This window comes from Rhipicephalus sanguineus, chromosome 1 (assembly GCF_013339695.2).
Source record: "Rhipicephalus sanguineus isolate Rsan-2018 chromosome 1, BIME_Rsan_1.4, whole genome shotgun sequence".
Lineage (NCBI taxonomy): Eukaryota > Metazoa > Arthropoda > Arachnida > Ixodida > Ixodidae > Rhipicephalus > Rhipicephalus sanguineus.
The window spans coordinates 122,675,457-122,700,775 of NC_051176.1; the positions used below are offsets into that span (position 1 = coordinate 122,675,457).

Here is a 25,319-nt window from a genome sequence, read left to right on the forward strand (position 1 = left end):
CCTAGTGGAGACCTAAGCCGAAAATCGCCAAAAACTCGCCGTGTCGCCATTCATAATATTAGGTCGCCACGAGCCTCTCAAATTAGCCAATTTGGCGAAAAGTAGCCACCATTGGCAACCCTGGTGGAGGACTCCGGAAATATTGACCACCTGGGGTTCTTTATTGTGCACCTAAACTTAAGCACACGGGTCTCAAGCATATTCGCTTCCATCGAAAACGCGGCCGCAGCGGCCGGGATTCGTGGCCATACTATCGTGTTCGTGGTCATACAATGTCTTGTTCGTGGCCATACAATCAGAAAAATACGCACTGCCAAGGCTTACATGTAAGTCAGGTAAGTGCATCATGCTGCTATTATAAGGAGAACGCGTCAGTTAGAAATTGGGGATTTCCATGTGCAATTTCTTAATGTAGTTTTTATTCAAGTGCTGACGGCCATCTAGCTGAATAAGCGTTTCAAAGATTCAGAGAAAGGGAGCGTGCGTGCGCGCAAGTGTGTGTGTGTGTGTGTGTGTGTGTGTGTGTGTGTGTGTGTGTGTGTGTGTGTGTGTGTGTGTGTGTGTGTGTGTGTGTGTGTGTGTGTGTGTCAGAGAGAGAGAGGGCGAAGACTGTGCGAAGACCCACGAATGCGAAGACTTTGAGGCCCTATGAGGACATTGTCACTATTGAATATGGCCTACGATGAAAGACCATACATTTACACAGGAGAATTGATAACTGGTGGGATGGTACGCTGGCATCGTCAAAAAAAAAAAAAACAGCAGCGCTAAAGGCACAAAACGAAGGGACGCCTGTCCTGTTCTTCTCCATTTTGTGTGGCATCCTTTGTTCTGCTTTCTTCACGACATATCTACACCAATGAATCATTCTCCCACTCCACATTTAGATGTATCTTTATCACCATGACCATAGTAGTAACAAACATGCTCATGGTGTTCCATACGACGTCGTTTACGGAAACAGAACTTGCCACTTTCAGTACTGCTGTTAAATACATACCCTGAGTTACAATCCTTTTCTCCCCTTATCAATCTTCCATCTACGGAGGGCAACAAACTAGATGCGCGTCGTGGTTACCTGGCTATCTTTCCTATAGCTCTTCCTTTTTTTATTATGCCAAACGTTTGCATGTTCCCTTTGTTACCTTCAGAGACATTTTAGTGAATGGTTCGTTCGGGCGATCTCTTACAAAACTGTGTTTCGTGTTCACTTTCCGCTTGGCTAGGAAATTTCGAGGGCAGATTTGAAAATGCTCATTTGCTTTGACCATCCTAAATCATTAACTAAAGAAGTTTGATAATGATGATGATGATGATGATGATATCTGGGGTTTAACGTACCAAAACCACGATATGATTATGAGAGACGCCGTAGTGGAGGGCTCCGGAAATTTCGACCACCTAGGGTTTTTTAACGTGCACTTAAATCTAGGTACACGGGCCTCAAACAACTAAAGAAGTTAAGTAGCTGAATTCGTTCAATAACCACTTGTTGTCTTGATTTGAATAAATAGCTGCATACAGCATTAATAAATATTTGCGTTTGTGACTTGAGTGCTTCAGTCCTTCCTCATCCAGTGGCTCACAGCCTAGACATTCGATAAGGGTACTTGCTTGGGCCAGTTGGTATCTCTTCATTGTTACGTTATTACGCACCGCTTAGAAGTCGAAGACTCGTGTTCGTGCTCGTGTAGTTCAGTGTTTGTCTTCTAAGCGGTTGCGCGATAACGTAACAATGAATAGACATTCGAATTATTAGCACGGCCTTGCCGTCAGTTATATCGCCTTAATTTCTTTTTTGATCGCCCGATTAAAAAGAATGACTCATACATGCGGGATGAAGGTCATCAGCCTCCAATTATACCTGCTTTGTGTTAGAAAACTCCAACTTACGCTATAAGATCGTCTAATTTTGTTAAAAGCCCGTATCCTCCGCATTCTCCTATTGCGTTTCACTTCTGTTGTTACGCACTACTCTAGTAGACCAGTCCTTATATCTACTTGCATATTAAACGACGATCCAAACTCTACTTTATCCTAATCTGTTGCCAAGGTTGACGACTGGGCGTATTGGTGAAGCATCACTGTAGATTGAATAGCGCGGCTACTCGACGGGACACAAGAAATATACACGCACAACAGAGCGCTTTCAATGATTGTTGAAAGTTAGCGCTTTGTTGTGCGTGTATCTTTCTTGAGTCCCGTCGAGTAGCTGCGCTATTCGATGCCTCTCCCTCCCCCCCCCCCCCCCCCCCCGGCTACGCCATTTTCATCAATGATGAATTTCAAAAAAGGTTCCCAGGACACATAAACAGCTACAGTTGTACATGTACAAAAGTGATTTATACCAACAGTATGGGCTATTGCTGTCTAATTTAGGCTAATACTGGCTACGATTGGCTAATAGCGGGTATCCGGACCTATAACAACGTAACAAATACACGTGACGAACTGCGCCTGCATCACTCCGTAAAACGCTGCACACGCTATGCGACAGTTCCTGCTGCGGAAGTTCGTCACTTTTCTTTTTTCGTTTTCCCCCTCTTTCCCATCGGCCACACCATGCTGACTGCACTGGTTCACGTCGGAACACATATTTTTCTCTTAAAATTTGTATTGTGCTATATGCAAAATGAGCTTGCATTTTTCCTTAGGTAAAGCAGGACTTCCGATTCTGGTTTTACTCGCTCGCAGTTAAAGCAAGCGCGTCTGAGTCCTTCACCTTTTTTTGCACTTGTTTGAAGCATAATGTTGACGCTTTTTTTTTTTTTGTCCTACGCGCACTAGAAGGTCTCGAGTCGCCTTACTTATTACGAAAGTGGTCATGAAGTGGTGGCCGGATAGCCAGTTCCCACGCATCCAAAATCGATCTGACGTCACCGAGGAAAAACCTCATCTCCAAGACTGATAACGGCGAATTGTCCAGCAAGGTGTGATTGCGTAAACCGCGATAGATAGGACAGGAAGATAATTAGGGCTCCGTGTTTTCGGTTTTATCCGAAAAAGATTCGATAAACATTAGCCGGTAAAATTTTTGACAATTCGGATTTATGCGATAAACTCTGATTTCAAGGGCCAATATGACCTGGTTCCGTTCTTTATCGAAAGGGCAATTCTAAGCTCTCATTGATACATCTTCTGGTATGACCGAAAGTTTACCGCCCCTTACAAAAATCCCATATATGGACATATATAAAAATTCCCATATATGGCCACATCAGGAATTGGGCATATCAGGCCCATATATGAATATTCGCCATATATGTGCCATATATAGCCATATATGGCTTGATATGCCCAATTCCTGATATGTGCCATATATGGCCATATATGGCCTGATATGCCCAATTCCTGATATACCCATATATGGATGAGGTCTATATATGAATGCAAGCCATATATGGCTTTATATGGGTACTTTTATATATAGCCATATATAGATGACTACTACATATGAATTCCGCTTGTGAGCACGGCATAAATTAAAGTTGCAGAAATCATTCTACAGCTAGAAATAATGCTCCATGATTATTGATGCCACCCAACGTTCTGCAGTAGCAGTCGTGTTTTCAACACGAGGGTTGTGAGCTGTTTCACTGCCCTCCCAAGAAAAATTACAGTTATCCTCAAAGCTTTATTGCTAGAACTGTCATTTTGCTGTTCATTACTGTTTGGGGTCAGCACATGACTGTTAGTCAAGTTATTTTAATGTATGGAGACATTCACTGCACAACAACAGTTTGGCAAGGCAGCTAAGATTCAGATCGGTTATATTCTTTTAACATGCACGATCGAAGCATTCTGTGCCCATGTAGCTAAAAAGCATGCAAATAAGTTGCGCTCTAGTTTCTTTTTAGTGATTTCATTCAGACTATATCAACTTTTCACGAAAAGATACATTGTGTGTAAATTGAGTGCTTATCGACATATTCTATTGTTTCAACAGGGTGGCTACTTGGGCAGGTTGGTACTGCATTCTAAAAGGAAAAATACGTTGTTTGTGCGCAAAACGTTTCAGGAAGGACAGATAGGAGTGCTCTCTGTCCTATCTGTCTTTTCTGAAACGTTTTGCGCACAAAGAACGTATTTTTACTATTCAGTTTCATAAACACATTGGCCACCGTGTTTTTATTGAGAATATTTTTGCGTGTCAATTGCGATTCTTTCGCGAGACAAATTAAATTATCTACTTGCCACTGACCATGTGGACTGCGTGTACATTGAATGATTTAGGGGACATGATATTTAACCTTTATGGAGTTCGACCAATAGCGGCTGGTACGCAAGCTTGTGATATGCAAGTATAGTGAAAAAATGGCGGCTATAAGTCTCTGTGCGAGTAGAAATGGAGTGACATTTGTTGAAAACCAGACGCTAAAAAATTGTGTTTTCAAAACGTTGCCTGCCTTTGATACAGCTACTAAAACATTAATATTTTAATCAGTTGCAAGCCCTAAGCAGATCAGTCGGGTTTAATTTGTCGACTTGTACAAAATTACGTACAGTGCTCACGGATTCAAAGGCGAGATCACATTTTTTAGTATAACGAGTGGTATGCGCAACCGCTCGAGATAACCACATCATATCACAACTAATCTGGTCTCTACATATAATGTTGCTCTGGCCTACGCGTTCGAGTCGAAATTACGCCGATATGACCCGAACTGGAGACGGTGGAGACGAAAGTATGTGCGTTAATTGGTCCTACATTGTCCCGTTTGAATCCGTGAGTACTGTACACCGTCTTCTAGAATTGCCCTCGCAAGACGTTTTAGCCGTGTGCACTTATCTTCAAGACAAGCGTAATTCTAAAAACAAGGTAAAAGCTGGGCGAGAACCGACAATTTAGGACACGGGCACATAAATGTCATGACACATACTTGGGGATGCGGATTGCCAACCGTTTTTCATTTGTTAATTGCGTAAGTTTTAATTGACTTTTGGTGTTCTCTCAAATGTCAAAGCAAAAAAAAATATCCAGATATATTTATGTTTTTTTTTATTTTTACGAAAACTACAATAACACGAAAGCCATAATTTAGTTGGTACAGCGCTTGCTTCCGATAAATTGGGGGGAGTCATGTCTGGAAGAAATAGAAAAAGCAAAACAAGATGGTGTTGTAAAAATAAAATAGCTAGAATACGACGTCTTAATCACGTAACCACAATTATTATGCAGTCATATACTAATCAAAACATGCAATGCACTACGCTTTGTGAGTTTTCATAATTTTTGAGTACAGCGTAAGAAGGCAATGAAAACGATAAACTTACCTAAAAATTTAGCAGAGGCTGTGATGTACAGAGCCAGTAAATCCAAAGGAACTTAATCACAACTTAAGACGACCACACTTATCCGTACAGCTTTTCAGAAAGGAAGATGCGAGGAAAACTTGCACGCAAGCTTAGGCGTCCATTTGTCCGCACCAAAAGTTAACGATGGTCAAACCAACGGCCTCTCCACAAAAACACACTTGCCTCTGCATCCACAATTGCACCACATGCAGAGAAGTAAATTCCTCAGGTCTGCGTTGAAGTCAGTGCAAAATCAAATCAGTCGCTGAACACGAAATAAGAGCAAGAGAGATCACAAGTGACGAACATTAGCCGCGCATGCTGCTCCGGTCAGCAAAGAAGCAACAGCGGCGCGGATGGATACAGCCTCGATCACGATGCAGCGCTAAGATGTGTGTGAGATCACCAATTTACACAGTTGTCGCTGCAGTAAATTTTGCGAAGCTTATTGGCAAACAAAGTTTCAACTCTTCATAATTATTAACGCGATATTAACACCTTACAAGTTAAACTTTTCGTGTGCTATTTTCTTTATCGCAACCGTAGATGGGCCACGCGCCTTCTGGTCGTCTGTGTTCCTGCGTGCAGTGGAAGTTTCCAGTATGCATTCGCCGAGTTGCTCACCCCTCAGACCGGAATCGCTTGTCCACGCTTGTGTCCGCCGAGTGCAAGCAGCCCCGCGTTTAACTAGTCACGCGGGTTTCGGGACAATAGGGCTCGCTCTATCCCCGCTGGCTGCCGAGAGGCACAGGTGCATGTCCTTTGAGGGAGGCGTTCGTAGAATCTGCAATTCGCTGCTTCACGTACGCTGGCTGCCACGACGTGTTCGATCCGGATATTTATCATTCTTCTCATGCTTTAATAATAATCAATCAATCAATCAATCAATCATTTATTTAACGTGCCCAGGAACAACCGTGAGGTCTTTGTGCAGGCGCACGCAAAAATAAAATCAATAAAAATAAACAATACAATACAGACAGTCTTCAGAAATAAAAAGAGCAAAAACACGTAGACAAAGAGAAATGAACACTAAAGGGGAGGAGTAAAATAAGACAATATGAGAAATATTGAAGGGGAATAAAAAATTAGATTGCACATATACAACTATGCGGAAAGACGGAGAAGGGAAGACTTTGTACACTGTGCCATACTATGTCAAAACAGTGCAAAGCTCGGATAAAAACAGTGATTGTGGACTATGAAAAACGTCAAGATCAAGAAAATTAATATTATAAAGACTTTGTATTCTGTGAACGGTAGAGTGTTGGAAGAAGCAGGCGGGTACATGAAACAGTCTGTTCTCTCTGGTTAACTTACGCGGAATTCGAAAATTAACACAATTGAGAAGTACAGGGCAGGATATGAAACCGTGGACTAGCTTGTAGAGAAATAAGAGATCAGAACGATTTCGTCGGCAGTGAAGTGATGGCAGTGATAATGACTCAGCAGTATTTGAACGAGATCCAGAGTCATTTTTAGCAAAGCGATGGTTATATATGCTGAGGAATTTTTTCTGGACTCGTTCAATGGTGTTACCGCTGGATTGAGCAATGTCATTCCATATCACGGACGCATACTCAAGTTGCGGAAGACATATTGCCGTGTACAATTTGTGTAGGGCCATGGGAGACCTGAATTCTCGAGATATTCTACAAACACATCCGAGAGAACGAAGGCCCCGCATAGCAGCACGCTTAACGTGAGAAGAAAAGTTTAACGCGCTGTCAACAACAACACCAAGATCACTGATTTCATAAACCATGCATAACGGCACAGAATTGACAAAGTATTGAAATGACACGCTAGATGTTTTGCGAGTGATAGACATAATAATAATAATAATAATAATAATAATAATAATAATAATAATAATAATAATAATAATAATAATAATAATAATAATAATAAATGTACTGTTCCTACAACCCCTAGATGAACGTTGAATCAACGATATTACTCCCATGGCAAAAATCATATGGCCCAATTCAAACAAACGGGTGTGTCCGCGAACCCATGAACCGCTGCGCGCGAGCGTGTAATTATGCATGTGCGCGCATATGTATACGTATTCGCGTATAGTTCACAAGCATATGCGCCACACTGTTAGTGTTGAAAGGACATAGCCCCATGTAGTTTTATTTATTACGTGGCTGCTCTACGGAGCGCTGTAAATAGAATGGCCAGTCTGGTTTATGTAAGGCCCTTAATTATTCACAAAAACGTCTCGTGATAAATGCATTTCCAAGGTAACATTTAAGGCAATTGGTGCACGTTATTAGCGATCCCGATCAAGAAATGACACGCACAAAATAGAAGTCTGGTGAGTTCCGTGTTATAAAACTGCAGCATTCTGAGCGCTTAATAATTGGTGAATTAAATGTGCATCGTGTGTGCGTCAATTGGACACTTCTTAACGTATACCCCTTAAGTATGTATCGAGTGAGGTTCAACTGACGCTTTGCTTTCAAACCTCGCATCAAATGAATTCTTTGAATGTACTCATTACAAATGGACATTAAGGTGACGATCTGCACATTCAAGAAGTTTATACGCAGCCAAATGAAACGCAAAGCGCATCCTTGCAAGACATGAGCACGACACCAATTTTTAATGTAAGCATAAGGCCTGCGAGTTGTGCTGTCTCATTTTTGTTTTTGAAAATACTGCCTCAAATATTGCTCTGCGCATACTATTATGGTAAATGTCAACTGAAAGTGATCCCAGATGTGAGTAAACAACATTCATAGAAACCTCGTTAAAAGAAGTGTCCAGCATATAGCCATCACAAACTTCGAATTATCAGCAAGTTTGTCCACTGATGTGCGAGATAAAAAGCTGCATTAAAACTAGCATTTATTTAACCATGCATTACTGTGAACAATAGAAGTTGCATGCATGGCGTTTTTTATATACCACAACAATACACATCGGCTTGGTTAATGAGAATAGCGAGGTTTGGGAGCTTGCATGTATTATATGTGCGGACAGGATAGCGCCCTTGTAAAAACATCTCGTATATATAATAATGACGTCGTAATAATTGCCACTTATTGTTGGAAACCTAAAGTTCATGTAAAACTCAGTACAAGCTATACACGCGTGAACCATGCACTGACACGTACATATACCTTATTATTTTATCTTTTATGATTGCATTGCAACAATGTTTATACTTGATACTCTTGTTGGTGTAGATACCAATTAGGCCACTTTCCTGTACCTATTGCCATATATGACAATCCCCATATATGTTAGTAACTCGTGCCGTATATACGTTGTTCATCCCATATATGGTAGCACAACCCCATATATGGATCTACTTGATGTACATATATGGTGTGGCCGTGCCATATATGACAGCATTTCACTCTATATATGGACCAGCCACGCCATATATGGCTGTATTTGTCTCCATATATGGGCCAACCGCGCCATATATGGCCCTATTTACATCCATATATGGTAAGCGGTAGCCACATATGCAGACATATATACTCATATATGGCCGCATATAATTTATATAAGTGCCATATATGACATTTCCGTAAGGGGCGCGTATAGCTGTATTAGGCGACGTAGCTGTATTGCGCTCCGACTCAGCTTCCTACATGCAGAAGCTTCACAAGGACTTGCAACTCTCCAACCCCGAATTCAACGCACTTCACTTCAAAGATCCGTGCCACCTACTCAACAATGCTCTGGAGCATGGAATCAGGACGAGCTCGTTCAACGCAGTTCACGATTTTGTTGTGCACTTTCCCGCCCTGTTGAAGTCGTCGCGGGAGCTGCGCCGCAAGTTTGGTCTTGTGTGCTTGGCCACGGGCATGTCCATGAAGTCGAGGTTGTTCTCTTTTTATTAATCTATAGAAGATATTTGGAACTACTGGCGCGCCATTTTGTCTTTCTTGAGTAGCGACGAAGCCGAGGGAACGGAGTGTGAGAAGCTCAAGAGTCTTATTTCATCGCCTGAAGCTGTGCACGACTTGCTCGTTAAGATGAGGTTTCTGAAGACCAATTCGTGTGCCGTGCTCTCAATAATTAAGGAACTTGAGGCAGAGAGTACCATGGTACACCAAGTTTATCCCATACTGGGGGTTCGTTTGCACGCACTCATCAATCAATGGAGTGATCCAACCGAGGTCTTCGCATCAGACGTCACAAGTCTGTTGGACCTCCTTGACGAGAATGACCGCTTAACGACTATCGCAAACATTCATGAATATTGCGCTGCTGTCGCTTAAAATTGGAGACAGACATCTGCGAGGAACCTGTGCGATCAACTCCAGTACACCAAAGAATCGTTTTGGTACTGTGTTCAAATTGTGAATCCAAATGTCAAGCATGAGCTTCCCCTGCGCGTTCCAAACCTATGCGCCTATTTTTCAATTAGTGCTTCTTGAAACTGACGACATGAGCCAGCTCCTGAGTGATTTTGCGAACTGTCAGTGCTATGAAATATGTAACATTGCTGAACCCCTGTCGTTTTGGGGACTTCAGTATGTCCAATGGCCAATGCTTTCTCGCTGTGCGGTGCATCTTCTGGCGCTTTCTGTTTCTAGCGCTAACGTTGAAAGGGCATTTTCAAAGCTGAGAGTCGCCAATCGAAAGGAGCGCTCTTCGATCACTGACAGCAACCTCGCAAAGTATGCTTGCGTGTTTTACAATAAGCTTTAAGCTAAGGTTGTTATACGCACAAATACAGGCGTTTTGTGTTCAAGTATTTCGCTTGTGCATTATGTTTTTGTGCATTCAAACCTTCTAGAAAAAATAATGTGCTTCGCGTGTTTTGATGTTTTAGCATTCAGATATGAATTGATCTAAAATTTTTTAGGGTTTTGAGAATAATGCAAAACTCCGAATTTCGGAGAATTGGGGACTTACGAGAAATAAACTCCGATAAACGCCGGATTTCCGCCAAAAATGTAAACTCCGATAAACACCCGGCGATTTTCAAGAAATATAAACACTGAAAACACGGAGCCCTAAAGATAATGTATGCCTCGACCTGAGAGAATGTCGAACGGGTACGGGCCTTTTTCCGGCTCCATGCCACCGGCGCCGGCGATCCCCTGCCGCGTCGACTTCGATCTATCGTCTTCTCTCTGATCAGAAAGTGGCAGTACAAGGTGTTGGGCAAGTTTGTGCAAGGCCGTTTTAGTCTCCAGCTCAGCTCGTAAGACATCGCAGCGTTAGTAGAAGAGTCTCGTGGGATATATCGCTGATCGAGCGTGATGGATGAGCCGTTGATGGCATCGCCACGACTGCGTACTACTCGAAAGAACAAAAATGAGCGATAGGCATACTAGAACGGCTGTCATGTGGGAATTGGGGGCGCACCGTTTGGCATAACGTCGTTTATTATCGTAGGCTATCTTTCAAAAGAAAACAATAGAAAGATTCCCTACACGAAGGGTATACCAAGAACAGGTGCGCCCTTTCTCACTAATGCGTTCTCATTATTGCGTTCAATGTGTTATGGCGTAGACAGAATACGTTGGACCTTAACGAGGTTTCCTTGCCCTCTTTTTCCGCGATGTTCAATTACCTCGCAGAGCCTCAAATCCATGCTAGCAAACCAGATACTTTCTATAATATATTCTTACTAAATCTGCCACTTGTTTGTAATAATGCTTATTTGTCATACTCCTCTTTTAAACGGACAATCAAGAGTGCTTCGATAAAAGAGAACTTGTAATGATATAATACTTTTTTCTAATGAAACCAACAGACAATTAAGCCAAGGAAGGTATAGGCGACATTACTTGTAGTCTTTTAACTGTAGTGTAGTAGTTATCATGTAAGTGCAAATAAATTAAGGTGGACAAAAAGACAACTTGCCGCCGGTAGGGGTACCGAACCTACAACCTTCGGATAACGAGTCCGATCATCTAGCAGTTGAGCTACGGCGGCGGTCATCCTCCCGTCCACTTTATCGGGAATTCATGTGCATGCAAACCTGGGAGTGTCAGTCAGCGCCGCTCGTAGCCATGACGGCGAGAGTGGAACACTCGGCCTGAAGGCATCAAGACTCTTTGTCCGAAGGTTGCAGGTTCGGTCCCTACTGGCGGCAAGTTGTCTTTTCGTCCGTGTTAATTTCTTTACATTTATAACACAATTGCTACACCACAGTTAAAAACGAGAAATAGTGCCCCCTATGCCTTCACTGTCTGTTGGTTTCTTTAGGTTGCGTCTAAGAAAGAATACCAGCCCTTGATCCATTCCCCTTCTTTCGTTCAATACTTTAGAATTTCTAGGTTTTCCAGGCCGTCATACGGCCGAACATCTTCTCAGTAAATTTGTGGGCTCCTTTAGGACTCTGTCTCACTTTCTTTTGCGGAAAACTGTTCATTATTTTTGCACAATATAGAGGTCTTAGATTGCTTCCGTATACATTCTCCCTCTAATGTGAGTATCGATTATGTCACTCGGAAGTTACATGTCTTTAAGAATGCATTGGCGTTCTTGTTGACGTTTGTTTGTTTGTTTGTTTGTTTGTTTGTTTGTTTGTTTGTTTGTTTGTTTGTTTGTTTGTTTGTTTGTTTGTTTGTTTGTTTTAAGCCTACCTTCTTCACAAAGCATTATAAGCGTAGCATACGTGGCATTTATCCGGAGAAAGCTTTTGGTAAGGTGGGCGCATTCTGCTGCGATTCATAAGCTGAATTAGCAAACAAAAATTATTCATTAACTTTTTTTTGTTACAGCGTTAATGGTAGTTGGATATACCGCGTCAGCGCACTTAATTGGGCTAGTTGGTTCTGCATGTCGACGATGTGTCCTGTCTCTTCCCTGTCCGCGTCTTCAAAGCGCACCCACATCGTTGGATATACGGCGAACACAAAAACAGTCGCATTTTAATGCATCCCCGACGCTTCCCTCGCGAGCCAGCTCATCCTTCTTTCTGTGTAGTATACTGTACAAGCAAATCACAATACATACCAGACAAAATAAGCAACAAACCGTTTGTTGATTTCCGCGTCAGGCAGTGGGGACCAATTCCTTCTTGCGTCAGAACAAAAAACCAGGAGTGGTTAAGTTCGTAGACAGTGTTGCTGGCACCCAGTCTCTTGACAATGACTAATCCTTCCTTGCACACTGCATGTAAGCGCTGTAGCGCTAACATACCAGCACAGAAAGAGAAAGAAAAGCACCGAGATGTACTCGCTTTTGAGAGTCCAACTTTTGCCCTGCCCCTTTTATATTATTTTATTATTTTTAGCAGTTGTTTAGCAGTTTACTATACGAGACTTGGCTCTCCTGACCAATCGCTTCTTGTTTTTTTTTTTTTTTCTCTCTAAGCCGCATTATACGCTCAGACATAACAAACTCCGTCCGTACGGTGCCGGCTTGCAGAAACACCCCGCGCATGGTCACAGCCGAGGCTTTCCGGAACCAAAGCGCTGATTGCTTCCAACATTCGAAGGAGCAAAATTACTCCGGCTGGCACGAGCGAAGGACGCCCGGGAATACGTGTTGACCAAGTATATGTCTGGCAGTCCTCGCTGCCCACATCGAGACGACGGGCCGTTGCTTTCACAAGATATTGTGTGTATACACAGTGTCCCTTCCGGCAATGCGGCTTGTTTTTGCTTCCACATATCACGTCACGTCAATGCAATTGACAACAACGCTGCAGCTACAACCGGGCTAGACGTCCGCTTTCGCCCAGCGTCTCCCGGCTATAGAGGCCTCGCGTATACGCCTACGAGAACCGTGCCCTTGGCACATCTCCCGAAAGTGGCCCTGGAGGCATCTCGCTGCGTGTGCTCGATTGGTTGATCGAGCAGCACGCTCCTGAAAGTGCGTAAATTTGCCTCGCGTCTTTAGTACGCGGTCATTGCGTTTAGCAACATTTAGCACTGCTATGGCGTAGGCCCAAGTAGTATGGCTACGAAATCGTCCATACGGTGCCAGCAGCTTGATTCTCACCTGTTGCTGGCTGCACTTTGGAGGTCTCTGCCCGAATGCACGTGAAACGCTTTCCAAGAATTTTGTTCGATCGAAGAAGTCTTGTTCCAAGAAGTCTTGTTCGATCGCGCGTCCCAAACTGGGCTGCTGAGTCTGAATCGTACATGAATGTGATAATGTGAAATTTACATTGGCATGTCGTAGCCGGCGCATAAGAGGGGCAAAAAATAAATAAATGTTGGCGCGGTAATTATTCATGAAGTATTTAAAAATTATTCCGGGTGAGAGCACTTATAACGACCTGCAGCAGCAAGTTTCCTTGACAGTGTGTCCAAGATAACGTGGGCCAGGCTCTATTTATATATAAAAGGCGGGGTCGCTGCGAGATACAAAGATTATCCTCTTTTCTGTAATCATTGGCTGTTTAATGAGACGGAATTAACTGCCTATATTAATACATTCGTATATAAAATGGTGCAAGTTCAAATGCCACATTGGGGATCGCGTTTGAGAACATAAAATTCAACAGTTTCCAGCTCTCTACATATCCTTCTTTCGTTTTGTTATTTTCTGCCGCACCTCAATGTTGAGCCGGGAAAAAAAAACACACTAACAAGGATATGAGAAGCGAGCGCGATCGCCCGCTTCGCGTACGCGACAGCATCGCTCGCGAAACGAGTTTCACGCGCCTATAACTCTACTGACTGGCTGACTTGGAAACCGCAAAAGGCGGTGTTGGCTTCTGCTATAAGCACTACGTAAGTAGGCAGCTGCGTGACGCTGTATGTGTGGACCAATGCTCACGGGGTGGCGATAAGGAGAAGGAAGCAAAACAACCCGCATGTTTATTGATAGCTGCTGCTACACCGCCGCCTTGTTGCTTTTACGCGGCCATCAACTCTGCGATGTTTATGGCATAGTTCTTAGAAACGCTTTTCAAGAGCTTTCGCACGCGTGAGGCACGTGGGCCAGCAGTGGCTTCCCTCTTTCTCATTTCTTTCTTTATTTATTTCTTTCCTTCTTTCTTTCTTTCGCTCTTTCCTCTTTCTTTCTTTCTTTTGAGCTTTGCGCCCGATATTTGAAACGCTGCAAAAAGTTTATATGGTGTTAATGTATACTGAGGTGGAAAAGTTTCAGAATTATTTATCGAAGTGCAGCGCGCAATTTGTCATCCTACCTTGGTGAAATATTCGACAAATTGACTTCAACTAATTGGACTAATTAAAATTTCACTAATTTTACTAACCGAAATATTTGATTGACTAATTGGCTGGTCAGTGATAACCAAAAAAAATTGCTCGCGTTTGGGCAAGTTGATTATAACAACGAAACATTGTCGAAGTCCTTCTCGCATCCTCTTTCTTGTTTCTTTCTCTCTCTCTCTCTAAGTAACTTGGCTCGCGCGAAGTGTGACACCCGCATATTCGGATTTCTATGTCCAAAAGTAATTCTGAATTTCTGTCGTTATACGCGATGTCGTTTTGAAAGAGAAGAAATGTAAAAGATACTCAATCTACAGACATCTGTGGCTGCACCAAATCAAAATAAGAAATAAAAATGTTTGAAATTTTACTTTCCAAGAACACGACATGATCTTGAGACCTAATGTCACTTGGAGTTCTTTAACACGCACCTAAATCTAAACAGACGGGCGTTATGGCATTTCGCCTCCATGATCGAAATGCGGCGACAGTAGCTTGTAATTGAACCCGCGTCCTCGTGCTTACCAACGCAATTTCGCAGCAAAGTAATGAACAAAGAAGTACGTTTGCAGCCTCGCTCCAGTGCTGTTGAATTCGAAGGCCAAAAGAAGAAAACGCTGTATGGAAGTGCAATTCAGAAATTTTTAAGCAATTTACGGCAACTTAATTTTTTAAGAAGATAACCGCCACAAAGATATTTTTTTCAGAGTCGAGCATTTCATAAATTTTGACCGACTACGTTGAAGTACAGGATTACTACAGCTTGCCAATGCTGCTGCTTTGCTTTCTGGTTTGTCCAAGATAAATGTTCAGTGCTTGAAAACTGCTTAGATTAAACAAGAGCCGCCACGGTGGTCTAGTGGTTGCGGTGATCGGCTACTGGCTCGAAGGCCGAGGGAATGAATCCCGGCCGCGGCGACCGCATTTTGATGCAGGCGATATGCTAGGGGCCCGTATACTTAGATTTAGGTGCAGGTTAAAAAACCCCAGGTCTCTTCTACTGCGTCCGTGTGTGCACGCTTTGCCCTTCTCTCACAATGCTGGCGGAACCTGAGTTACGAGCAAGTCCGTTGACGCATGCGTATAACGTATAAAAGTAGGTCTTATGCTTGGTGGATTCAGGTAATATTTAATGTTTGAAGTCGACAGTATGACGGAAGCCCGTCTGGCCGGAATGAAACATGTTAAAAGAAGGGATCCGGACACCGACCAAAATGATTTTTAAAAAAAGCAAAAAAAAACCTATTAGCGTTAACCCATCAAGTGATAGCTGCAAGACAGCATCATTCACAAGAAACGTACTTCTTTTCTTGGAGCTCATTTTCTGTGGTTTTGGGACGCTAAATTACTATCAGTTTCTGTGGTCTACTGTACGCGGTACGTTTAAGCCTCTCGCACAAATAAACACATCTACAACATCTATATAGCGCTTTTTTCCCTTGATAAATTGTATTTTCCTGATGATGTTGTGTGGTCATCGTCCCTTGCTAAACTAATATCCCCTAATTTGCCGTAATTGTTCCGGATTTTTTATTTATTTATTTATTTATTTATTTATTTATTTATTTATTTATTTATTTATTTATTTATTTATTTATTTATTTATTTATTTATTGTTCTGAACGCCGAAGCAAAGAAAGATCCAGCATCTATCTTGTAAACCGGTTACAAAACGCTTCAACACAAGAAGTCTTACTAGACATACGGTCTTTTTTTCTTCCGGATCTCTCTCTATTGATCCAGCAAAGAATGCGAACCGCAACCGTCTTCGGCCATGGCGGAGGACTTCATAAGCGATTGCGGATAACGACGGGAAGTATATTGGGCCATGACCGCAGTGGTGGGATGTGCATGATTTCGCTTTTCTCTTTCTCGGAATGGAAAGTGATTGCATATTTTATTGAAGTCTGTTCTCTCCTATTGTATCTGCTATATGCACGTATACATCCCAGACTGCATTCAAAATTCGTTTGCTGCTAGCTTTCTTGACGTAGCATTTTCGTCTTATTGATTCAATTTTATTGAATTACATAGCGCTCTAACTATTACGAGAAACACAATGTATCCCTTGCCGCTATAAAGGGACTCCTCGTCGTTTTCTTTCTCTTTCACTACGAGTGAAAAAAAGGCTAACCGTGTGCAGGTTCTTCTGGAAATCCTCGGCGTGAAAAGCAAGAAGGAAAGAAAACTAAGGTGGGCCCGTAGGGGTCATAATAAAAGTGTGAACGCTCACAATCAAACGTCAGTATAGAGTTCCTCTCCTAATGTGACAATCTGTGTTTTAGTTTGAGACCCCCGTTGACTGAGTGAACTTTCATGCTCGTGTAGCCTCCCCGATCAACTTGACGCGGTCTGCGCACTAGCAGAGTTTTTCCCTACGCCACTCGCTGTTACAGTGTACTAGAATAGGTACACTGTATTCTAGTACACTGTATCGCTGTATGAGGTGGGTGGCCAAGGTGCTGATATATCGTGGTTCTATGGTTCATCACGAACTATTCGCACTAACCGTGTAAGTTTCCATTACGCGGCAACGTCATAAGCGCGCTCAACATAATCCATTCGTCTCATAGGCAGAGCCGTTTTAGTGCTGCAGTATACGATCCTTCCGGTGTGGAGGCGATAGCATCCCATTGGCCACATCCGCTCTGGAGTGTTTTCTTTGTGACACGATGCTGTTTTATGACAAATTTACTGGGCACCACGTACCTCAGCCAAAAGCTGAGCGAGATATACGACCCGGTTCTCTGCGCCTGCCGTGCGTGTTCCAGGAGTTTTACGACCAAGTTAATGAACCATTATATGGGTTGTCTTTGCCTGTTCTCGTTTTCGATATGTGCAACAAGGATCATAACGTCTTTGTGAACGCTGCTCGTATCATTCGGCATACGATGATACTCATAACTCAAAGAATACACCACCACTGTGGTTGTTAATGAGGCGTGCGAGTATCGACTTTTCTTTAACGGTCGGCAGGCAAAGAAACGGAAAAGTGTTAGAGGTATTCGAAGAGCGTGTTTGCAGTCTGTCGTCACACATCGCGGTTGAATAGATTTCTCTGATAATTCAAGAACGCTCTTGTGTTGTAGAGGGTGTTAATTCTTTTCTCTCTCTCTCTCTCTCTCTCTCTCTCTCTCTCTGGTTTTTCCATGTGAGGCCCGTGCTGGAACAAGCGTATTTACGGTGCAAAGCAGCGCTGAATGTTTCCCCGGTGACTCTACTCTTACTTGATTCCTGTTTATTTGCCGTCTCGGCTGACCAGTTAAAACATAACAGCGCTGTCACGAGAAGGAGATGGTGGTCAGTCACTGCCCTGTATAATAGCAACGAACGACATGGAAGTTGGAACGAGTCGTTTATATGTGCTGTTACTAACAAAAGAAATATGATCACTCTTCATCAACGTACCAGGGTACCGGGGCCATGCACAGCAGTATCTTACATATGTTGCTTAGCGGCATCTTCTAACAGTGTTGTCGACAGTATCGTGCTGACATCTGAAAGCAAAGGACGCCACACCAGGATTATTCTTGTTCTGCTGGAAGATTTTCTACGGTTGTTGTATTGACTGATAGGGCACGAAGCACCGAAGCTTTTTTGACTGCACTCGCCAACACGGCTGGCAGTGCCTGGCAGCGTGAAAGTAGAACAATGGAGGTAAAATTATAGCCTAAAGGAACACTAAAGGCAAATAACATTTTATGTCAGAGCGAAAGATGAATGCTTGAGAATGTCTGAAACGTCAATATTAAACACAGCAGCGCTTTAGTAATCGAGAAATTAGGGTAAATGTAGATACGATTTGCGCCACCAGTGGGACATTCTGGAACACAAGCCCGATGATGTAGTAGGGTCTCAGTACAATCAACCACAAGTACTCAAGCTACCCATGACGAAAAAAGTATATTTCCTTGCATTGCAAGACGGATTGAAGTGAAACATTGGCATCAGGCTTGCCACTGACTAAATGTCGCCAAACGACGAGCAAAAAGTCGCCAAAAGTCGCCATTTTTTCACAAATTTTGCCAAAAAAGTCGCCATTCTATAGATATGTGCGGCATACCTATATTAATAAACATTTCCACTCATGTAACGCCCCGTAGAATACAGTACCATCCTAGACCCTTAAATTATATCGACGTTTCTCAATGCCAGTCGTATCGCCCGCTTCACCATGGGAGTGCATGGTGCTGCTTCTCCGACTAGCCGCAAGATGTGCGTGGTGGCGCAAGGGTGAATGAATGAAACGCTCATGATATCCTTCCATCCCTGTCCGCTCGTTTCAAAGGCAAAAGTATGGTAAACCTAGGGCGAAAACTGTGAAATCGTTCTTTGTAGACAGCTTTACGTACCCTTATATGAATTAAAAGGATTAAAAGGTTTATTGGAGCTAACACGACAGAATTCTTACAGGAACCAATCATTAGTGAGGCTTACACCTTTTCAGTGTGAACTAATATGATACCGGACGCCACCGACCCTTTCTTATAGTCACTTATATCTACACTCGTCAATCCGATGCGTTATTAATGAACAAGTAGATAAGGTAAAATGTTATATATTAATTGCTTTCATTGCACACGCTCACCGAGAACAGTGGAAAATGCCTCAATAAATATATTTTTATTGCACAAATAGCCGCGTATCCACCTCTCTTCGCTATTCCAAAACAGTTTTTACGAGCTGAATTGGGGGAACTGAAACAGTGAATTAGTTGAACAGTTGGAGCTCTGGCGGAACAAATGGTGGGAAAACGCGGTGAACCTGTCGTCTAGCCCCTTTAGAAGCGAAACTTTAGAGAAGCTTAAGGCACCTAAAGCCTTAAACTCATAGTAAAACACTGCCGCTTCGTGGTATGCAAGGCAGTCTCCTGACTTACATGTTGCTAGAATGTCGCTTGGGGCCGCTGCAGTACCTCCTGTATCTAGAAGTATTGAGGAGATACACACCGAATGACGCGTAATGTGCACATTCAACTCGTGGGTCTAAAACCAAGAAAAATACAGAGAATGTTGCCACTCATTCGTTGGAAAGACACTGAGCTTAGGATGCATAACTTAGTGGAGACCTAAGCCGAAAATCGCCAAAAATTCGCCGTGTCGCCATTCATAATTTTAGGTCGCCACGAGCGTCTCAAATTCGCCAATTTGGCGAAAAGTAGCCACCATTAGCAACCCTGCGGTCTGTTCTAAATGAAGGCTGCATGCTTAACGTTGCGATGACAAGGATACTGTTCGCCGCAGTTGCTGATCGAATCAAAATCTGGCGAGATCATTTTATTGATTTCCAACTTGAGTCCATGCTGTAGGCTTAGCATATGTTGCGAAGATCAGATATAGTAGAAGAATACAGTGTAGTCAAGGCGGTGATGCGGGCTAGTTGGTTTGAATCACTAGTAACCATATTTGTAGCGCAAGAAAACCAGACGTAGACAAAAGTAAGGAACACATACACAGGACGGGCGCTAGACATCAACTCAGATCATCAACATCAGATTGCGAGAGCACCGTGCGGGAGTTGATGCGCAGGCAGCGGGGGGACATTTGGCGGACCATTGCCGCCGGTGTGGCTGTGCTCCAGAACTCACCACCACACGTGTGCTTAAGAAAGGCAATGACCAGGCAACGCGAGAAATTATAGAAGCGTTTGCTATAAGTGAGAATGAAAGAAAATGTGTCAGTGTTGCGTCGATAGCCTTGTCTCGTAAAGAGCTTGAATATCTGAAAGGAAATTTTGAGCATGTAAGGTGGTAAAACGTGGTGACGCAGGTATAAGGAAGCAGCTCGGAGTGTGATGGTGCGCAGGCGCTCATGTCCGACGGTTTTTTGGCTTTTTATGTTGTCCGTAGTAATAAATCAGTTGATGTCTAGCGCCCGTCCTGTGTATGTGTTCCTTACTTGTGTCTACGTCTGGTTTTTTTGCGCTACAAATATGGTTACTAGTGAATACAGTGTACTTTTCTTTCAAACTGTCTTCAAAAGCAAACGGGTAAGGGGAGCTGCGGGGACTTGTATGCATGCAGTGAACAACTTCGCAACAAGTGTTACGTCAGGTTCAAGAAGCTAGAGAAACAATATATACGCTTTTCTTTCTGTCTTTTCCGCATCCTACAATCCTTCTGAGTGCATCAAGAAAGCAATATATATATACGTATATAACCAGTGACAGGCGTACGGAGATTCACCGAATCCTCTATAGAGGATTCAGCGCATCTCCGTACGGCGTACGCCCTAACTAGTACGCCCTAACAGACCTATGGGCGTACGCCCTAACAGACCTATGCGAACGCACTGAGAACATATGTGCTCTCAGCGCATACGAGTGAGACCTAAAAGTTGCAAATGAAAAGGTGTCCATTTGCTTATGATACTATCGCATCTAAAGCTCTGTTTTTATTGGGCAATTTAGCTTTTGTCCATTTGTAGCTTCAGCGTGTCATCACCTATCTATTTGCCACTGTCACCTCTGTGGGGCGAGTCGCTCCTTAACTGATTACATTAAGCGTCGTAACGTCATAGTGCGGCATATCGCAGTACGACGGGTGATTTACCTGCATTACTAAGAATACATGCTTGTCGACTAACTACCCCCGTGCTCATATAAGTGCGTTCGTTCGTTTTCTTCTCATTGCTATAGCTGTGTGTTTCGTTCGCCGAGGAATAACTCACGGTATACGTTATGGTGGCACCACTGCGCTCGTCCTCGCCGAGCGACTGCCGCTTCCATTCGGTCATTTTGGGACGTCAGTGTTCAAGTTTTTTGCGTTGTCTAGTCAGCTCTATCCCTCTTCCTTTCTGTAATGCTAGTTAGTTAGTTAGTTAGTTAGTTAGTTAGTTAGTTAGTTAGTTAGTTAGTTAGTTAGTTAGTTAGTTAGTTAGTTTGTTTGTTTGTTTGTTTGTTTGTTTGTTTGTTTGTTTGTTTGTTTGTTTGTTTGTTTGTTTGTTTGTTTGTTTGTTTGTTTGTTAACGTTCTGTTCAGAGGCGCAAAAGCGACTAGGGCGGCACCTATTCATTTTCGTTGAGCCCGTGCGTCCGTCTATAATACGCCTTTTTTCGGTGTGCGCAGAAACGAAGGCGGCACTTGCGACCGGATCCACGACATGCTGCCGGCCGGCCATTCTACCCGCTGTGCCACCAAATACGTGAACCGGGTGCTGGTGGCGCTCTTCACCGAGGACAACCGCGTCGAGCCCAAGCCTACCAAGTTCGCCTTCCCGGCGGCATGCGTCTGCTACGTGCGCACTTATTACTACCCGAGCAAAGTGTGACAAAGGAGAACCAACAAACGAAACAAAAAAGTCACGCTCTGCGCGCCGCTGATGATGGACTGCACTTGGCAGCGCGTTCGCGGTGCGCGGAGATCTTGCGGCCCCCAGCAGAGGCACGAAGCCAACGACGGCCCGGCCTTGTGCCGGTGCTAGGACCACGGCAGCTACACCGAACCACGCTCTGTTTCGCGCGGACGATGTCGGCTCCAAGCCGCAGGCCTGAAGCGTGCTATAACGCTGGTCTTCACCCAAGTCTTCCATTCCCGGCGCAATGTTTCGCGCCCCACCACGCCTCGTCCAATCACAATTCCATCTCGGCAGCGCTATACTCAAGACATACCATGCTCCCCCCTCCCCTTCCCTTATTTTTTTCCCTTTCTGCATATCGTTCGATGGCAAAGAATGTGCGTTTCTGAGTGTAAGCTGTATAAACGGGTGTCCTTAGAGGCCAAAGTGCTGTCGCGATATATCTTGGGCGTGGGCGCAGGGAAACAATTAGTGGCAGGTACATTTGCGGCAGATAAAGCAATAGACGGGACGACCGGTGGACTTGCCATTCCATGGAACGGTGAACTCATCCCGCCTTCTTCTTCCTCTTGTGTGAGTGTCCTCACATCTGGACTCGGGGACAGGAAACGTCAATGACATACGTAGAACGCACGCGTGATGTTTTAAATTAAAAATATTGAAGCACGCCAAAGCACGCGCTGCACAGCAATCTGTAGCAACGATGACGAAAAGAAAGTATGCTAGAAAGGATGAAGTCGTTGAATAAGAAGCTTGCCTTGCACTAGCCTAAGTACACCGAAAGTGCTTTAGGCGTTTTTGTGGTTCCTTGGAGGTTTATTCCGCAATTCTTTTTTTCTTCTTACTGCTGGTGCAAGAGCTAGGAACCTGTAAAGGGCGCTTGCCGGGCGGACTTCCTGCGAAATTATTTTAATACACACTTCAACATTTCGCGCACTTCAGATAATAAGGAAGAGCCCCAATCGGTTGCAGAAATGAGCAGAGTTTAATTTTTTTTTCTGCCTACGCCACAACGTCGATTAAGCCTGAGGATGCAAATGTTGGGAAGAAAAGAACTAAGCGTCTTTACAGTGCATGGTGCTTCATCTTTATCTGCAAGCGCCATGCTGGATAATTTCAGTGCCTTCATTTTCTATCACTGTTCTGCAATAAACATCGCTTCATGATGACTCCTCATCACCCCTTCAGTCACGAGGTTAGAATTGGGTGCTGTAAAGACTTCTGAATTTGTGCATATGTTACCTTCACAGAAGAGAGTTTGGTACCTGTAGAATGAATAGTCAGGTTACATCAGACCAGCTTTCAAAATCACAGAAGAAATTATTTGGATACTACATAATGTGAATGTCTTACAGCCTATAGGTGACGCAGTATATCATGAAATGAGATATAATGAAGCGTTACCAAGAAATAATACTAGCAAATGTTATTATAAAACAGTTACGATTAAAACTAAAGGCCTTACCCGTCGGGGTGGCCTGGTAATTATGGTGCTTGACTGCTGACCTGAATGTCGTGGTATCGAACCCCGGCCGCGGCGGCCGCATGTCAGTGGAGACAAAATGCTGGAGGCCCGTTTGCTTAGATATAGGTGCACGTTAAAAAACCCCAGGTGGTCGAAATTTCCGTAGCCCTCCACTACTGCGTCACTCATAATCGTATCGTGGTTTAGGGACGTAAAACATCAACAACTAATTATTATGAAGCTGAAGGCATTCATTTGCAAAAACGGACACCAATTAATGGCGGCAATACAGAGTACCTGGTAGATTTTACCATCAAGGCTGGTAGCTCGCCTCATAAAATTACTTTTTCGTGCATAATTATCCGTACTGCCATGCAGTGTTGTATGGAATGGCGTTCCAAGGAACGACGTTCCAGGAACTAGTTAATTTTTGGAGGAACGGAGGAACGCGACCGTTCCATCGAGGATCGGTGGAAGTGCAACTACACTCGTGTAACGTTAACTCGTTACGTTTACGTAGGAACGGTAGAGGGAACGGCATTCCTTCTGTAAACGTTCATCGGCATTTAACAGGCTCACGAACGCACAACGTCGTGCAGAACAGAGCAGATGGGTGACCGCGTGAGGCGCAAGAATCTACCGCTCGCCTGTCGTTTGACTATGCTGCATCTTGATTTTCACTTTAGGGCGCCCGCCGGGGGCGCAGGGAAGCGCGCGATGCCGAGACCGACCACGTGTGGTAGGAACAGCAGATTTTTTTCTTTTTCTCTAGACAAAAAGCCACAGCTGAGCCACTGCTGTCACAGTGGCTCAGCTGAGCCGTGACCGCAATCAAGGGTCGCTCTGCAGTGTAGACACACCTTGCAGAACATTTACTTGACATTCGAGAATCATCAAACCCCATTGTAAGGCAGCCGCCAGGAAACGACGCGTTATAGTTTTTTATCTCGGTGACATTTTGTTCGGCCAACTCGAAAGTAGTTTTGTGTGTGTGTGTGTGTGTGTGTGTGTGTGTGTGTGTGTGTGTGTGTGTGTGTGTGTGTGTGTGTGTGTGCGTGCGTGCGTGCGTGCGTGCGTGCGTGCGTGCGTGTGTGTGTGTGTGTGTGTGTGTGTGTGTGTGTGTGTGTGTGTGTGTGCGTGCGGGCGGGCGGGCGGGCGGGCGAGCGAGCGTGCGTGCGTGCGTGCGTGCGAGCGGGGGGGGGGGGGGGGGCTGCGTATTTGTGTGGTTCAGCTACGCATCCCCGTGGCATTGTCGGCATACGGAAAAGTGGGGGAGCCGACTTACCGTAGTCGAGGCGCCTACACGTGGTTTCGTGGAGTCCTCGAACGGCGCGAATATGACGTTTGACGCGCATGGGACAGATGAACCAATCACAACACTTGAAGCCGTAGAAAGTGAGTGAAGCACCAACGTGCTAACGACCGAAATCCCGCGCAGTGGCCTCCCACTGCGCATGAATGGTCTTGGGCACCAACGTAACGGTGGCGAAGTTACACTTTGGTTCTATCACTTGGGAGTGAACGCCTTACCGCGTGCAGCATACGCTTCCGACCTTTTATTGGTTTTATGTTCGCGCGCTCGCCGACTGCGAAGATTCGACCCAATTCCTGGGAATGTTTTTCTCGTCGCGTGGTATTTAGCGGCTGGCTCGATTGTCTCTTCAGCATCTAGTGCATGCCAAGCCGGCAGCTATAGGCAAATCTGTCTTTTTACACCCCGTTGCGAGGATGGCGGGGAAGAGGACCGAAACGCAGTGGACGCGGGTGCCGCAGTGGCACCTGTCGGTGCCTTCGATGGTTGCGCATGGGCAGGAACACCTCCAACGTGCGAGTTATCTCGGCGGCTATTGGTCTATAATTTTATTATAGTTCAGTTCGACAGCCGCCGCACCGATAACGTCTGTCATGCAATAAACGATACGCGTACTACATTTATAGTTGCAACCGCTGAGCCTGCCCTCGCCCCTGCGACCTCGGTTGACTTTGTTCCTATTTGTGTACAACACGGCAGTACCTTCAAGCGCTTGGTGGAACGGCTCTTCAAAATTGGCAACGAAGTGCTGACGAGAAAACAGGTTCGTCTGTCGGATACGAACATCGAGATGCTACTTTTGCTGAGTGCGAACAAGGCACTTCACTAAGTTGCGAATACGTA

At 44.2% G+C, this 25,319-nt stretch overlaps 1 protein-coding gene across 1 annotated transcript in view; it reads left to right on the top strand.

Moving 5' to 3' along the window:
• Nucleotides 1-21,682, top strand: part of LOC119397120 (uncharacterized) — a 96,061-nt gene extending 74,379 nt beyond the window's left edge. Inside the window, exon 4 of the mRNA XM_037664564.2 lies at nucleotides 21,471-21,682. Coding sequence (XP_037520492.1) covers nucleotides 21,471-21,672 — 202 coding nt within the window. The 3' untranslated portion in view covers nucleotides 21,673-21,682. The remainder of the gene's footprint in view (nucleotides 1-21,470) is intronic.
• The last annotated feature ends 3,637 nt before the right edge of the window (nucleotides 21,683-25,319 follow it).